Raw genomic sequence first — 17197 nt, forward strand, 5'->3', positions numbered from 1 at the left:
TTTTTCTGTCTCGTTTTCATTTAGGATAGATTTAGGATAAATACAATTGCTATGGACCGACTATTTTGTACGCCTTAACGTGTAAACTTGGCTTGGCAAAATAGTTGCATAGGGTTTGGTTTTAGTTTTTACAATACCATTACTTTTTAGGAAAAAAATAAACGGAAAAGCTAATAATTGGTGAAGGCTTTTCTGTACTTTGTAGCATGTTGGATGTAGAAATGATGAACAGTTTTTGTACTGCAGTTTTATTCTCATCCGACGAGCCCAAGAACATTTCGATCTGTAATCGAAGTGGTAGACTACATAAAAAGCATCAACAAGTTGGAAGATGCAGAAGAGCATGAGGTATAATTAACTTGATTTACTTACTTCAAGTACTCTACAATATTTTACACTTGTAGTACCAGTAGTTATATTCAAAAAAAATTTTCACCGGTCCAAAATCCTATTGATCTCCATATTGCCTCTTGGTTTTTTTGTTTTTTGGGGCAGGGACGACACAACTATGTTAAATTATCAGAACCATCCTCATTAGATAAGGGTAAAAGGAAACAGAAAGGGTTCGAAGATGGATCAAACTTCAAGATCACGAGAAGCTTCCCAGGTGATAATGCAGAGAAGACACCACTGCAAATCGAATTGGAGGAATTCTTTGCCACTGCCTACAACAATCTGATGAACCAGCTTCCACCTACACCTGAGGCTAAGAAGGTTGAGAAGAAGAATAAAAACCCTGTGGCTAAGAAGGTGGAGAAGAAGAAAAACAACCAGCCCATTTCAGCCAATGCACGAGAAAAATGGCTTGGAGGTTTAAGAGAAGAAGGAAATGGGAGCAAACATCAAGAGGGTGTTGATAATCAAAGTCCTGAGGAGATTGAGGAGATGATAAATGAGCTTCAGGGAATTGGAGCAGATATCCCTCAAATTGAATGTCTCCCAAATTTAGAGCCGCCAAATTTCCAGCAAGGTGGGATCAATCCAGAGGTGCCAAATCGGCATTGCCAAGCTAAAAGTATAGACCAGCGGATGATTGACGACAAGATGGATGAGCTTTATCAGGCAGCATTTGGCAATCCTGAAAATCTCCAAGATCCAGTGCCACCAAACTTTCTGCAATCTAGGAATCAACAGCTGCACCGAAATCCTTAGCAAACCGAGCATATGGAGTTGCCGGATTTTCAACAACTTTCTAATGAAGATATTGATGATGTTCTAGGAGCAGTGATTTTATTTACTGAGGAAAAAAAAAAAAAAGAACTAGCAAGTGAAAATTCTTAGGGAAAGTTTAGATAGATGCAAGGTTTAATTTCATAATGAGTTCACAGTTCACTCACAAAAATATTCATACCATTCTGTTTTTTCTTCACCTTTATATCTGCTTCAGTTTCATAAAAGATTGGATGCAATTGAATAGTTACTCTGGTAGTTGTTTCCATTTTCATAGCGGATATTCAACTGAATGTATAGTCCTTCCAAAAAAAAAAATGGAACTTGAGCAAAATTCAGTTTGAGCATAAATTTCTTTACCCATAGCTTTCCTTTTATGCTTTAGCTAGACTATTTATGCTTTAAATTAGGAGTAAATGGGAAGATCTGACAAGAAAGAATTTGTGAGTTGACAATTGCCATGTTTTGTTCATATTAAGCCGTGTTTGAAGCAGGAGAAATTTTGAAGTAGGAAATTTAATCAAATTCAGTATTTAGTATGAGAATCCTTTAATTCTTTAATGACATATCAACATGAGAGTAGCAATTACACTTACTGATTGAAAATTAAAGCAACGTCACGACACTATGGCTCCTAAAGAAGAAAAAAGGTATTATGACTAGAAAATTTAAGAATCCCATTCAATTTCATAAATGTTTTTGTTTCCCTAGTCTGGAATATAACTTGCTTATAAGTGTACAAGCCTGCTTTCATGGGAATTCAAATCCATAAACAGTGGGCGTGAATCAACTTACTTTGATAAATCAGATGTAAAAAAAAAAAATAAATAAATAAAGAATGATGGCAAAACTAAGATTATACATCTCAAGGTAAAATCTCCTGTACATTTTACGATTTCAAAGTTAAATTGTATCACATAGCAATAGTGGACAGGCATCTGGAGCTAACCTATTGCTATCGGTTGTCCACGAAGTTGTAGTATCAGCTAAAAAAGCAGATTCACACTCTCCTTTCTCGAACACTTGGCTGTGAACAGTTGAACCATTTGCCGCCCTTCTAATGTTTTCTAACTCAATGGCTACTTCCTTCATAGTTGGCCTGTTTTTCCCATTTGAGTCTAGGCATCTTTGAGCCAGTTTAGCAACAGAAATAACCTCTTCCTTAATGCTCTCATCTAGAAGTTGACAATCAAGAATACTGTCAAGACGATTTTCATCCATCATCATCAAAAACCTTGTGGCCAAATTTAAGTTACCATCTTCTTCTGATTCAGACGATGATATGGGCTTTTTTCTTGTCAAGAGCTCAACAAGAACAAACCCCAAAACTATAGACATCACGTTTCTCTGTAAATTGGCTTGACTGAAAGTATTCCGGATCCAAGTAGCCAAAAGTTCCTTTAACGAGTGTAGTTAGATGAGTTTTATCAGCTCCGATGGATCTTGAAGTTCCAAAATCCGATACCTTGGCTATGTACTTTTCATCCAGAAGTATGTTGCTTGACTTGATGTCTCTATGGTAGATAGGAATTGAGATTGCCGAGTGTAGATATGCCAATGCTCCTGCTATTTCGCCTGCTATTCTTAATCTGAAGTTCCAAGTGAAAGGGAACTCATCATCGATATGATTATGAATGAGGCTAGAGAGAGTTCCATTAGGAATGAATTCATATACCAATAAAGGAACTTCTGTCTCTAAGCAACAGCCTAGTAGTTTTACCACATTCCTGTGATTGACTTGTGAAAGAATGACAACCTCATTGATGAATGGTTCTAACTGGCTTTCATCCACCTTCATTGACTTTTTGATTGCCACAATTTTTCCATCGGTTAGCATTCCTTTGTAAACTGTTCCTTGCCCGCCTCTTCCAAGTATTCGATCTTCACTGAATTGGTCACTGGCCTTGGCCAACTCATTTTCTTTGAAAATCCTTGTTCTTTTAATGACACTATCATCAGCAGATAATTGCCGCTGTAATAAAAGACCTCCATTTCTTTTAAAAAACTTATTCCTGATCCTTTTGTTTCTTCTTCTCTTTACCAGTTTGTACCCGGCAAAACTAGCAGCTATGAGAAATAAAACACCTATGCTTATAAAAACACCTGCAAAATTTATAATGGCATGATGGTTTGTTTTTGTCAATTTGGTAGACTAATGTATGTTATCACAGTTATTTGATAAGTCAAGGTCTACTATGGTGCATGTTTGAAAACAAGGAATTTGTTTAATTTAATTTGTTTTAAAACGCCTTCTTAGTATTTAATTGATGTTCTACCCATGGAATTTGTTTTCTATTGAGTGACTGGTTCAAATGTCCTACCACTTGTGGAAATGGGGCAGGGACGGTCATCACGGTTAATGGCCATGATTTGGTCTCAAAAATTTGTGTGGCTGAGATTACAAATTGTAACTCGATTTCCACGTCATGTGTGGGTTTCACAAAAATTTGGTCTAAAGTTACGCGATATGCAAAAAAGGTTACACGATGTACAAAAAAAGTTACGCACAATTGAAAATAACCAAAACCGTTCGGGACGGTTGCAGGTTGCCCCGAGTCCTACCACTTGTACTTCTTTGTCACAGGTTGAAGCAAAAAGTTGGAAAGGGTAGACGGATGGAAAATAGAAAGGATAAAAGATATAAAAAGGTATGGGAGAGGAAGAACTAGTACTTAACTAATCTGGCCATCTAAGGAAAAATTATTCAAGTCAACGATGGCATATTTTCTCTTATGTAAAGATCTTTAAATTATTGGTGTGTGCTTACGACCTAGTGCAAGAAGGCGTAGAATTTGAAAACAAGGAATATTTTCAGTCCTGATTACTAATTGATTTTCGACCTAAACAGGGGCAAATAACCGGTCCAAACTTCTAAAGATCAAGATTTAGCTAATAGAATAGTAACTATGAAATTTACAGTTTGAATAATGTCACGTAAATGTAACATACATGACATGTAATTTTTTTCTACCACATCTTAATTTTCAATGTTCTATTACTATTGGACTAGAGACTCTTCTTTGGTGATTGAATTGTCCTCCCATTATGACATGTGTTTCTTGGTCATAGGATTTTGAAGGAAGCTTGAAGGAAAAAGAAGGAAAGAGGTAGGGAGATGGAAAATGGTAAAGAGAGAGAAGAAATTAAAGAAAGAGGGGAAGAAGAACTAGTCAAATAAGTACCTAGTTACTAAAAAAGTATTAAAAAAAGGGCAAATTCCGTTTTGCCCTCCTGTGATTTAGCATTTTTTACATAACCCCCTATGGTTTCAAAAACTATATATAATCCCCTCATGATTTGGATTAAAGTGTAAAAGTGACGTGAATGATCATTCGTAACGGAGTCACCTAAAATATCAAAAATATCCTTATGTAAAGTTAAAAATTATTTATTAACCAAGGGGGGTTATGTGTATATTTTGAAAATCATAAGGGAGTTATATGGTAAAGTATTAAACCATAAGGGGATTATATAGTAAAATATAAAAATCATACGAGATTAGTGTGTCATGTATTTATAAGGGTAATTACGACATTTCTAAAAGTTCCGTTACGAATGACTATTTCCGTCACTTTGACACTTTAATCCAAACTATGAGAGGGTTATGTATAGCTTTTGAAACCATAGGAAAGTTATGTAAAAATACTAAATCACAAGGGGGTAAAATATAATTTAGCCAAAAAAAATGACTTAATCATTCTAGGGAGTAAAGGAGTCAAGTCAATGAATAACACATCATTTTACCTTTTACCCCATAGATACACATTTAGAAATGTTAAAATCAAGCATATGTACATCATCAAAATCCTTATTGCAATATCGTTCTAAGAATACCAAAATTATAATCTCGCAGTAAAACAAGGAACTGAGGGGTTTCTTACCAGTAAGTACACCTGCTTTCACGTTCGTCTTAATTCCTTCATACGCAAACAAATAGATATTGTTACACAAGATGTTCCTTATTTAATCGGATGCAGAAATAGTATCAAAAAAAGAATGGAAATAGAAAACCCATATTTTGATATCTTACTAGGGCTGCTGCATACTGATTGTAGGTATGGATTGATATCTGAGCCGCAAAATGCACATAAAAAATTTTCCACATATTCCCCGGAATCCAAGTAAAAAGAGCCACTGACGTAAGTACAATTAACAACGGCGGTCGCATCAGCTTGTGATAGAGTCCAGGCCAAAACAACCGGAATAAATTGCAAAGATTCCGAAAATTTCTCTGGTAACCAGTTTTGATCCACCAAGAACGTAGTTGAGCACTGTCCTGATCTGTTGAATCTTGAACCCCTGAAATTCAGATTGTATTTTGAGAGGTAGAAAGGAATTATTGTTTCACAACAACTCACCCCGTAACACCTCGATGAACTATTAGTTGCTAGATCAGAAGTGTTGAATTCACAAGTGGACGTGCAACCGGACAAGATCTTGTTGTCTGCTTGATTTAGTACAGCATTTCCACACCCAAAAAGCATCATTTTGTTGTCTATTCGTGAGTAGAAGAAAGGGGTTCCGGCAAGATCGGAGCTAATCCAGGTGGTGCTGCTACCATTTCTCTGGGCTTGATCAGCGTTGCAAAAACTAGCTAATGAGGAATTTACTGTGACTGTATGGTTTTCTAACGATATGTTCAACACTTCAAGATTGAGGTTGCTCAGATACGGCTTGGAATAATTGCAAATTATGATGTATGATTGATTGACAGCGCAGCGACGACTCAGCCCGAATGGGTAGGGGATGAGAACATTGCCGCAGGAATCACTGCATCCTGGCTTAGCTAATGATGCTCCAGTTGTTGGGCATATAGGAAAGGTGATGATGCAAGCTAACAAGAACAGGAGAGAGGAGAACAAGCCTTTTGAACCCATTGATCACTCACGAATACTGATGATTGATGTGCAAAAAAAAAGTTCTATGTAATCCTAGTAGTTTTTGGTTTATATAAAGTGGGAGTTGTGTAGCAATTTGGAAAAGAGTTTTCAGGGATAGAGCCTTGATGAACACAAGGCTCATCTCTAAAACTAATATATATGGACAGCAATGAGCTGTAGCAGTTGCAAGTCAACACTGTTCTTTCTATCTTTACAACATAATAATAATGGACGTCTGTACTCTGAATCAAAATGAAAATTGGCTTTTCCTGGAATTACATATTTCTACCAAAAGAAAAGAAAAGAAAAGAAAAGAAAAGAAAAGAAAAGAAAGAAAGAGTTACATCTGTTCCCAGACAACTGGACCCTCAAGTCTTTGTTAGGACTATATTAAAATCTCTTACATCACAAAATCTGAGGAAGAACTATTGTGACTTGTGATGTTTTGTTCATTAAGCCATGTATGGATCAGCAGAAAGTGTCAAAGTAGGAGATTTAATGAGTTGAAACTGATTGAAGGAATTGATTACACTTATGAATTGAATATGAGAGCAGTTACAACATTCATGGTCACTTAAAAGAGAAATAAAATATACTACGCCTAGCAATTGTAAGAAGGTTAAATTACGTGTAACCCCTTGTGGAATTACAAATTACCAAATGACCCCCCTTACGTTACAAAATATCTACCTTATCCCTTGTAGTTTCATGTGAAATGAAAACTTGACGAAAATGTCAAAAACCAATGAGGTCACTACAACAAAAATGACCTTTAACGGCATTTAAAAGTGTCAGTATAGATAATTTAACCTGACACTTTACCTTTTCTGACACTTCGGACGAGTGTTGTCCCTTCCAATGTGGGGATAGGCTCGTAGCATTCAAACGTGTCAGGATAGTTATAGTATAACATTAGGATATTGAATTCTATGCTGACACTTTTAATTGTCAGGAGTTTTTTTTTTTATATAGAAGTAACCTGTAGGTAGTGCTCTCTGCTATACATTCTGTCAATCAGAAACCCAAAGGACTTGTAAAATTATCCCAAAAAACAGAATGCATATAGTAATCTAAAAACAAAAGTCAATGCTCAAATATAATTTATTGAACTAAAAGTCAGTAACAAGTACTAACATAGCAAATCCCTAACAAGTACAAATTTGAAAGATTCTCTTGTGCACAAACTAAAAGATCCTCATGTGCACAAACTAAAAGATTCTCTTCACTAACAAGTAGAAAGAACTTGCAGTAGCTTCCAAACTTTCCAATGAAATGAGAGCCTTCAGTCATAACCACGAATACCCCATCAATCTTCAGCTGGTTCCACCTATGCACAAAGTTTGTTGGGATTATTAGATCATCATAGCTAGCAATAAAATTCATTAATGTGTGAAAAGCATAAGGAACCACTTACCAAAGCTGATCTTCAGTGGAGTTTGTGTGCCTCTCGCATGTCTTAATCCACTTCTTGAATCCATTGACAGAGCATTGTGCAGTAAAGATTGCTGCAGCTGCTAAGAGAGACGGGGGAACCTAAGCATTTCATACCCGACGAGGCACAACTCAACGATCAAGAAGGACAAAAGCTCCAACTAGTCACCAGAAGATTATTGCCAGTTATTAGGAATAGAAACAGAAACTTGAAAGGAATTTACTACAAAACAATAAAAACAACCGAACAAGAAAGGAATGATTGAATCATTTGTTTTTTTAAAAAAAAATTCTGAATAAACATGGCTTTTCTCTTTCACTGGCTTGTCAACATGTATCCAGCACTCGGTGGTCTTTTTGAAGCTCAAATATCTTCTTCCCTTCTTTATAGCTGCTTCCAAAGGCTGCTCTAGAAATCACATCGGTAGAAAGGCTCTGCAATTCAGGATTGATATCAATTTCACTCCATCCATCGGATGCAACCAACATCTTCCATCGATCAATCAGGTTGCAACAACTTGCTAAAAACTCTGGCACCATTCCCTGCTTTCTTTAAGTCATAAGTACATAGGGATGAAGCTCACTTATATTAACAGTTTAGGCATGCAACTTGATCAAGATAATGCACTTTTGCTCTTCCTTAGCATAACTTGTTGACCTCAGAAAAGTTCTTTTTATTGCAATGCATTTAATTAAAGAATGTTCAGTTATGTTTCACATTCTTTTTGGTCAAATGTACTAAAAAAGAATTGTCTACCTTGCTTTTCCTACCATTAGTCTATAAGACACCAACTAAATAGCCAAAAGCCTACCAGAATAAGATATGAAGCATTCCACGAAGCATTACTTACACTGCAGTGGGACAGAAAAAATCAGAAAAATTCCACAGTAATCTAGAAGAAAGCAGGGATTACCGGCAGCTTCTCATGGTGGAATGCAGGAGTAATTAACCTTCTACGCTTGGCCCATTTCTCACCTTCCAAGGTTGAGACTCCCAGCGTTAAAAGGTCCACAAGAGGGTTCTGTGGAGGCTTTTGGAAGTGACCATCCTTGTCATTCAATATCAGCCTCATCAGCTCTGCCTTCCCCATTATCAGTCTCGGCCTTGTCCCAGTCCAACTCAGGCATACTTTTCCTACTTTAGCAAACCAAGCCACCATTAATCACAATTCAATGGAGTCATAGTTTTTATTTTTCTTGGCAGATGTAATTGTCGAGCTTGTAATAACATGCAAATAACTAAAAAGTTTCACCCCTCAGAACTATGTAAACTATGATTAATTCAAATTGAATAAACTAGGCTTCTCTCTTTCACTGGATTGTCAACATGTATCCTTTTAAGACTCTTTCACACGAAGTATCTGGTCACATGAGATTTATTTGTAATCACTTTTCTAAGATTCACCAGCTTCTCGGTTATCTAGACATTTTATCGAACAGGTTATAGACAACAAATTCATAACAAAATAGTCACATGAACCAAGTAGACAACCGAGAGGAATAAACCTAAACAACAAGTGCACTCAAATTATAAACAATTACTATATCCATTTCAATCTCAAACAGACTAGGCTAGAGGATGGGTATCGGTACTCACAAATCAAGGATTCGGCTGTGGCTTTCTCATCCTGGTTGTAATCGCTCCCCATGCTAGGAAAGGCGGGATACTCTTAGAAAGGAGAGTCAGGAACTCTGTCACAGTTCCCGTGGCTGATTGTTCGTTACTTTAACTGGTCACAGGAGCCAGAAAGAGCGAAAGGAAAGAAAGTGGAAGAAAGTCTCCTTTAGTACCTCGGTGATCTATTATTTTCCAGGTTTCTTTACCCATCTGCAATCACCTTGCGCCATCTACAAAAAGCTCCGATCTTAACGCCCCTACTTGGCTGAGAGATAATTTGCCGAGAGTTTTAGTTTGCGGAGAGAGTGTGTTTTTTGTGAGAAAGATCAGAAGAAGCAAAATTTGACTAAGTGTTTTGGCCGGCCGGCAAATTGAAAGTTTTGAATATTTCACAGCAAATGAATCTTCCGCCAATTCACTATATATGATGTTGTTTTGTGCCTTTTTTTTTTTTGTATATCTCACATTTTCTCAAGTGTCATGATAGGTAGTCTAAAGGCACATTATCATTCTTATATCAGATAAAATTAAAAAAAATTAGAGTGTATATTATTGAGTTAATAACAAATGTCATAATTGAAGTGCTATAATGACACAAACCAACAAGTGTCCTTATAGGCATGTCAGGAAAAACCATTTTTGTTGTAGTGGGTGTTAAGACGTTTGTTAATTGAAATATCAATACTGCCCTTATTTGAATGCTAAACCAGATAACAACCCAACCTTCTTGCATAAATCCATAAGGCGATGATGTGGATAAATATAAAAAATATAAGGGGTAGAGTGGATAGTCATGTAAATCATAAGGGATATTAAGTGGATATCATGATTTCCATCACATACATGTTTTGGGGCTCGTGTAGTCCAACACTGTAACCAGTGTTGCTTTCCGTTTATTCGCTTGACATAGAGATAATGTGGATACTTCAAAATTTTAGGGGAGTCATATGCAATATATAGAATCAAGGCGGGCTATATGAAATTTATCCTTTCAAGAACCTTTTTCATCATTCCATTTCTAACTATTATGTCTTCTTGATAAAACATAGTAGTCTACAATTAATTTGTGTGAAGAAGCAATTGCTTGGTCGAATCAGATTAAATAAAAGTGGATGACACGATTAATAAAATTAAAGGGGTCGCATCCCTCCCCGTGTACGGGATTTGCTATAAAAAAAAAATTAAAGTGGATGACACAAATTTGAACCATCAATAATACAGAAAAACATTTTGAAATCAATTGCAAATACGTGCATATGGTAATTAATAGTTAAAAAATATGCCCTCCTCACTATTTAATCATACGATCGAGCAGCTCGTTTGTTAATTTTCAATTGCATGAATTTTGTGAAACTCGAGGCCACATTCCTTAAGCTCTCTCTCCAATACTTTAAAAATATCTCATTATTACATATAAGAATTCAACAAAACATGACGAATGAGCTTCCTTTATGAGGCCAAAGAGTCACAAAGAAAAGGAAAAAGATTAGCGAATATAATAGCCCTAGAACTTATGTGCAGCCGGGTAATCATGATCCTATAATTGCACAATTAAGCATAATGAATACTCAAAGAATTCAACTTTTGTAACTGCACTATACTATACAATACAAAAATGCTACATTTGATCTCTTTCTCTGATTAAAAATATTTTATTTTTGTACTTGCAACAAATCATTTGGTAAAAATGCATGTCAATGTTTTGTGATGTAACTATGCATGTAACTCTATGTACAATGAGCATATATATATATATATATCTGTGTACAACAATTTAGTTACAGATGCACATCAAGTTTGGGAGTCAGAATTGCAGTTATATGCCTATAAACGAAATCCTTAACTATGACTTTGTTTAACCTGTAAATCTTTTGAGTTTTACTAATATGTGATGAAGATGGTGTACTCTTGACTAGGCAATTCCATATGGGTTCATCCATGGAATGGAGTGGTCAAAACAAGCACAAATCATCTCCTAAATTTCCCTTCTTTGGTTCATAGTTTTCAGGCAGGGTTGCTAAACAGCCATGGACCATTTACTTTCCTCAAGCAGATATTTTTCATCATGACTTACGAATTTGAGGATTGAAATGGTAAAATTGTGCCATTTCTATAAATTAAGAGTAATATGGCAATAAAGAACATAGATAATTTTCATTTTAAATAGCAAGAATTTAGTAAATTTACTACATATTGTAAATTGTACATGCACTCTGTTACTACTTGGATTTTTGACTAAAATTTTAGAGTAAGATCTTTAAAAAAAAACTGAGATATCTAGACAAAATCTCCAATTAATTCTACAATCTCAAAAATTTTTTAATACAACCATAATTTCATTTCGTTCCATGAAATCTACGCTAAAGGCGTAAGATACACTAAAATAGGTAGAAGAAACAAATGGATGTGAAAAATCAAACAGAGATAAACAAGATTTGAAAAATTAGCAAAGATTACACTAGGACACTCCAAAAACTATTCCAAATTTGGATAAAGATCAGCAATAAATTAAATCCAAGAAATTTTAGATCTGAAACTCAAATTTAACAAATAAAATATTAGAAAGGAATAAAAAAAGCCTTTTACTAAAAAGTTCTAAAAGAGAAAGAAACCTTCACAAAAAATACTAGAAGAAAAAAATAAATTCTCAGACCCTAAGAGAAGAAATTTATCACAAGGGTACCTTTAAGAGCTCCAATTATGGTGAGTGGTGCGGTTGTAGAAGAGTAGTAGACCATTAGCATAGGAAAGAAAATTATTACAATGAGAGGAGACATATGATAGGAGAAATCTTCGACTAAGACATCTTAGGTGAGCTTTTATGATACAAAAAGCAAAAGAAAGCCGTAAGAGGGAAAGACAGATACCAGTTGGTCTCCCTCGCATGGAAGAAGAAGCTAGTCTTTCTGCAAGGAGACAATTTGATTTAGAGAGAAGGAGAATTGCTTCCAATTCAAAGTTAAATCCTGTAATCTAATAATGGATTAGCATCAGCAGCGAAGCTAATGGTATCCCTTTCAGTTGTCCATGAAGGATTTGTGTTAGCAAACGATACAAATTCAGGTTCTCTGAGCATATGGCTGTGAATAGGTGATTGAATAGTTGAATCATTTGCCGCCATTTGAATGTTTTCCAACTCAATGGCTACTTCCTTCATAGTTGGCCTGTTTTTCCCATTTGAGTATAGGCATGTTTGAGCCAGTTTAGCAACAGCCATAACCTCTTCCTCCATGCTCTCATCAAGAAGTTGACGATCAAGGATACTGTCAAGACGATTTTCATCCATCATCATCAAAAACCTTGTGGCCAAGTTCAAGTGAATACCCTCTTCTGATTCAGAAAATGATATGGGCTTTTTCCTTGTCAAGAGCTCAACAAGAACAACTCCGAAACTATAGACATCACTTTTCTCTGTAAATTGGCTTGACTGAAAGTATTCTGGATCCAAGTAGCCGAAAGTTCCTTTGACGAGTGTAGTTAGATGAGTTTTATCAGCTCCAATGGACCTCGAAGTTCCAAAATCCGATATTTTGGCTGTGTACTTTTCATCCAAAAGTATGTTGCTGGACTTAATATCTCTATGGTAGATGGGAATTGAGATTGCCGAGTGTAGATATGCCAAAGCTCCTGCTATTTCACCTGCTATTCTTAATCTGAAGTTCCAAGTGAAGGGGAACTCGTCATCGATATGATTATGAATGAGGCTAGAGAGAGTTCCATTAGGAATGAATTCATATACCAATAAAGGAACTTCTGTCTCCAAGCAACAACCTAGTAGTTTTACCACATTCCTGTGATTGACTTGTGAAAGAATGACAACCTCATTGATGAATGGCTCTAATTGGCTTTCATCCACCTTCATTGACTTTTTGATTGCTACAATTTTTCCATCAGTTAGCATTCCTTTGTAAACTGTTCCTTGCCCACCTCGTCCAAGTATGCGATCCTCACTGAATTGGTCACTGGCCTTAGCCAACTCATTTTCTGCAAAAATCCTTGTCCTTTCCATGGCACTATCATCAGTATATAATTGCTGCTGTAATAAAAGACCTCCATTTCGTTTAAAGATTTTCTTCCTGATCCTTCTGTTTCTTCTCCTTTTTACTAGTTTGTACATGGTAGAACTAGCAGCTATGATAAGTAACGCACCTATGCTTGTGAAAACACCTGCAAAATTCATAACAGTACCTTGGTTTGTTCCAAAGTGTGGAAATTGAGGCTTTTTCATTTGTTTTCTTGGTCAGCGCCAAAACAATTTGACCACAATTCTGCCTCATCAGCTCTACCAATTTCCAAGTGCAAATAGCTGTGCGACTTATTTGCAAAAGACGTTTCGAATTTGCAGCAAATAGTTGATTGGTAGACCAACACATATTCCCATAGAGATTTGCCAAGTAAAGGTTTAGTGTGGTACAAGTTTGAAAACAAGGCATAGTGTCTTTGTTCTGTATAATTCTTATTAGTACAGATGCTCCTCTTATGCCTCATCTGGGTATTCTTTGCCACATAAGTTCCAAAAAAGCTTGAAAAAAGAAAGAGGAATTAAAAAAAAAGGGAAAAAGAAAAGAAGAAATACTAAAAGAAAAAGGGGAAAAGAATAATTAGTCAAAAGACTCAAAGTAAGTACTTAATTATCAAAAATATAAAAAAAAAAATGAAAAGGTACTTAATCATTATAGGGAATAATATATTTCAAATCAACTTTGGCATAAACTTGATAAAGTTAATTTTAAATTATATGTGGGTATGTATATATACACTTCAATTCCCATGAAGTTCAAACAGTTTCAAATTCTTCTTAAAAAAAAACTGATATTATTCTACATAATGTCTAAAACTTAAGGAATACATTCACTTCTATATGTCAATCTAAACTTTGCTCCCAAAGATTAGGACGGCCAAAAGGACTATGCTCCCACAATTATGGTTTTGTCCCTCTCTCTACTCTATGAGAAAATAGGATTTATTACCGGTTAAAGATGCATTTAGGAAAGTTAAAGTTGGGAATATACATATTATCACAATTCTCTATGGATCGAATATTTTGCTTTCTCTTAAGGTTTATTCTATGAAAGAAGAGATACCAAAATTTTTGTTGAAGTAAAACAAAGAATTGAAGGGTGTCTCACCTACAAGAGCTTGTTTCCGGGCGTCCTTCGTCGTCGAGTTAACATCAATGGATATTGCTACACAGACAAAAAGAAATTGGAAGACAAGATACTCCTGATTTGATTTAATCTGATGCAAAAAAGGGTAAAAAAATCCAAAAAATAAGAATTCATATTTTCAAGGGTTTTGCTAACCTTGTCAAGAGTTTTTATTTATTTATGGGTATTTATTTATTTATTTTAAGGGTTTTCAAGGGTTTTTATTTATTTATGGGTAAATTACATGTAACCCCCATATGGTTTTATTTATTACTTATTTATGGGTAAATTACATGTAACCCTCATATGGTTTTATTTATTACCACATGATCTCCTAACGTTTCAAAATATCTATTTTACCCTTATGGTTTTATGTAAACTGAAAATTTGACGAAAATAGTTATGTAACATCATTAGTTGAAATATTAATAATGCCCTTATTTAAATGCAAAATTAATTGATAGTTTATCCATCTTGTATAAAAGTATAGCGAGATTACATGTATAAATAAAAAAATTATAAGAGGATAAAGTAAATATTTATACAAATTATAAAAGGATTACATGGACATTAAAATTTTATCATATGCACTTTTAAAGAGCAATTGGTATAAACGCCGTAATTCATTGTGCATTTGATTTGTTTTTCACTTTACATAAAACCATAGTAGAGTTATATGGCTATATTAAAACCTTAGGGAGGATCATCTGGCATTTTATAAAACCACAAGGGGTAATAAGTAATTTACCCTTTATTTATTTTTGCAAAAAGGATGTTCATTTAAAAAAAGTGTTTAAATGCAATGTCACTCCATCGTACCTGACCTTACGCATTGTGGTGATAGATATGGGTTAGTATCAGGGAAATACATGCCAATTCCGCAAACTGGACAAGCAAAAGATTGGACGTATGCCTCGGAATTCAGGTAAAGACTGTCACTGTAGGGGAAGCAATCACAAGCCGCTGTCGCATCGGCTTTTGATAGAGTCCAGGCCAAAACAACCGGAATAAGTTGCAAAAATTCTGAAAATTTCTCCGGTAACCAGTTTTTATCTACAAGGAACATAGATGGGCAGTACCCTGAGCGGTTAACTGTTGAGCCCCTGAAATTCAGGTTGTATTTGGTGAGATAGAAAGGAATTGTTGATTCGCAACTATTAACCCCGTAACAACTTGTAGCTCTAGTTGTTTGATCAGAACTGTTGAGTTCACATGTCGACGTACACCCGCACAAAATCTTGTTGTCTTCTTGGTTTAGTACAGCATTTCCACACCCAAAAAGCACCAGTTTGTTGTACTTTTGTGCGTACAAGAAAGGGGTTCCCACAAGATCGGAGCTAATCCAACTGGTGCTGTTCTTCTGGGCTTGATGAAAGTTGCAAAAATTAGTCAACGGGGCATTTACTGTCACTGTTTGGTTCCATAGCGATATATTCAACACTTCAAGGTTGAGGCTGCTTAGATATGGCTTGGAAGAATTGCAAATTATGATGTATGATCTTTTAAGAGCGCAGCCAGGACTCAGCCCGAACGGGTAGGGGATGAGAACATCGCCACAAGTATCATTGCACCCTGGCTTAGCTAATGATGCTCCAATTGTCGGACACATAGGAAAGGTGATTATCCAACCTAACAAGAAGAGGAGAGAGGAGAGTAAGTATTTTGAACTCATTGATCACTAGTACTGAGGATGGATATATGTTGCGTACACACGGTTTTCTCGAGTCCTAGTAGTTGTAAGATTGAAGTGGGCGGTAAATGTGTAGCAATTAGGAGAGGAGTTTTAGTTGTAGATCTTGAATGAAGACTAGCAGTAATGTTCTGACTAGCAGTAATGGCTCAAACTATAGATCTGGTAATTACTTGTCTACCAGATGATGATTTGACATCTGTAAGAATGTACCCAAAAAAAAAACAAGAAGAACATTGACTTTTTCTCAAGCAGATCCTAAGCAACATCCAGGGGAATTGCATCTTTCTGCCGAAAGAAAACAAAATTGAGTTGCATCTGTTCCAAGGACCATTGGACCCTTAAAAAGTCTTTGTTTAGGAGTATTCAAATTTCTTACACCACAAAATCCGGAACGTTTCAAAGTTCATATAAGTTAATTTCAAAGAAATGGGATTGTTAAACAATGAAAATGATGTAAATTCAACTTTTGCACACATATCATGAATCAAGCAGTGATACTGTATACACTGTCAGTGTATATAAGATTTACTCTTTGAATAGGATTAATTTTTCCTACACTGACAGTGTATACGCTATCAGCGTTGGATGAATGACAACTATGCAAAATTTGAATTTAAATTCAACTTTTGCAACATGTCATGAATCAAGCGGTGATAGTGTATACATTGTCAGTGTATATAAGATTTACTCATTTAAATAATTTATTATAGAGAAAACAAAACATTTGTATTGAGGTTGACATTTACGCCCATCAACTAATACACATGATAATGTTTTTAAAAGTACCCCCTGTTTAGTGCTTATCAATCATGGTTGTGAACCTCCATTGTTAATTTTCAATTGCATAAATTTTCAAATCCATTTCTGATCAACTGAACAGATTTTCTGTTTGCAGCCACAACCTGATGTAAATTGGATCAGGGCCTCATAAGTTCAAGAAAAAGTCTCAGCAAAAAGGGGTTATGTCATGGGTATGAATAGAATATTAAACAAAGCATCATGACTGAGTTTCCGTGAGTCTACTAAGCCCCGACGACCCAAAGAGTAGTCATATAGAAAACAATAAAATTAGATAATAATGTTATGAACCTATATATAATGTATACGTTAATGTCATTGAACTAGTCAAATTAGGTTGTAATTACTTTAAAATGCTGTTAATGGTTTGAGTCGGTTATAGCTGTAATTATTTTGCATTTTTTTCAGGGGTTTGACTTGCAGGGGCACAATTAGGGCTGCAAACGAATCGAACGGCTCG

General features: G+C 35.5%; 2 protein-coding genes and 1 pseudogene across 4 annotated transcripts; all 3 read right to left on the reverse strand.

The window, feature by feature from the left end:
- Positions 1-2009: 2009 nt before the first annotated feature.
- Positions 2010-6289, reverse strand: LOC113708154 (wall-associated receptor kinase-like 1; annotated as a pseudogene).
- An 848-nt stretch (positions 6290-7137) lies between these two features.
- On the reverse strand, positions 7138-9543 carry LOC113707927 (cytochrome P450 CYP72A616-like). Of its 2 annotated transcripts, none has more exons than XM_027230327.2 (4): positions 9079-9543; positions 8396-8619; positions 7465-8024; positions 7138-7377 (listed from the first exon to the last, which is right to left on the reverse strand). In XM_027230327.2, the coding sequence occupies exons 1-3, from the start codon at positions 9128-9130 to the stop codon at positions 7809-7811; spliced, it is 492 nt and encodes a 163-aa protein (XP_027086128.2). In that variant the 5' UTR covers positions 9131-9543; the 3' UTR covers positions 7138-7377; positions 7465-7808. The 2 variants fall into 2 exon arrangements, with proteins under 2 accessions (XP_027086128.2, XP_071921313.1); XM_072065212.1 differs by having other exon boundaries at positions 8396-8616; positions 9079-9538.
- Positions 9544-11815: 2272 nt separating this feature from the next.
- On the reverse strand, positions 11816-16248 carry LOC113708153 (wall-associated receptor kinase-like 1). Of its 2 annotated transcripts, XM_072064306.1 has the most exons (4): positions 15956-16248; positions 15066-15875; positions 14229-14285; positions 11816-13266 (listed from the first exon to the last, which is right to left on the reverse strand). In XM_072064306.1, exons 2-4 carry the CDS (start codon positions 15853-15855, stop codon positions 12059-12061), a joined length of 2055 nt encoding a protein of 684 aa, XP_071920407.1. In that variant the 5' UTR covers positions 15856-15875; positions 15956-16248; the 3' UTR covers positions 11816-12058. The 2 variants fall into 2 exon arrangements, with proteins under 2 accessions (XP_071920407.1, XP_027086424.2); XM_027230623.2 differs by having other exon boundaries at positions 15066-16248.
- Positions 16249-17197: the final 949 nt, after the last annotated feature.

Source organism: Coffea arabica, chromosome 9c (assembly GCF_036785885.1).
Source record: "Coffea arabica cultivar ET-39 chromosome 9c, Coffea Arabica ET-39 HiFi, whole genome shotgun sequence".
NCBI lineage: Eukaryota > Viridiplantae > Streptophyta > Magnoliopsida > Gentianales > Rubiaceae > Coffea > Coffea arabica.

Excerpts from the sequence above, each read along its gene's own strand:
- LOC113707927 (XM_027230327.2), bottom strand. The coding sequence starts at position 9,130 with ATGGGGAGCGATTACAACCAGGATGAGAAAGCCACAGCCGAATCCTTG. Across the intron at positions 8,620-9,078 it reads CACAGCCGAATCCTTGATTT|TAGGAAAAGTATGCCTGAGT; the intron begins GTGAGTACCGAT and ends GGTTTGCTAAAG. Across the intron at positions 8,025-8,395 it reads TCCACCATGAGAAGCTGCCG|GGAATGGTGCCAGAGTTTTT; the intron begins GTAATCCCTGCT and ends TAAAGAAAGCAG.
- LOC113708153 (XM_027230623.2), bottom strand. The coding sequence starts at position 15,918 with ATGAGTTCAAAATACTTACTCTCCTCTCTCCTCTTCTTGTTAGGTTGG. Across the intron at positions 14,286-15,065 it reads ACCACAATGCGTAAGGTCAG|CAATATCCATTGATGTTAAC; the intron begins GTACGATGGAGT and ends TTGTCTGTGTAG. Across the intron at positions 13,267-14,228 it reads CCGGAAACAAGCTCTTGTAG|GTGTTTTCACAAGCATAGGT; the intron begins GTGAGACACCCT and ends TGAATTTTGCAG.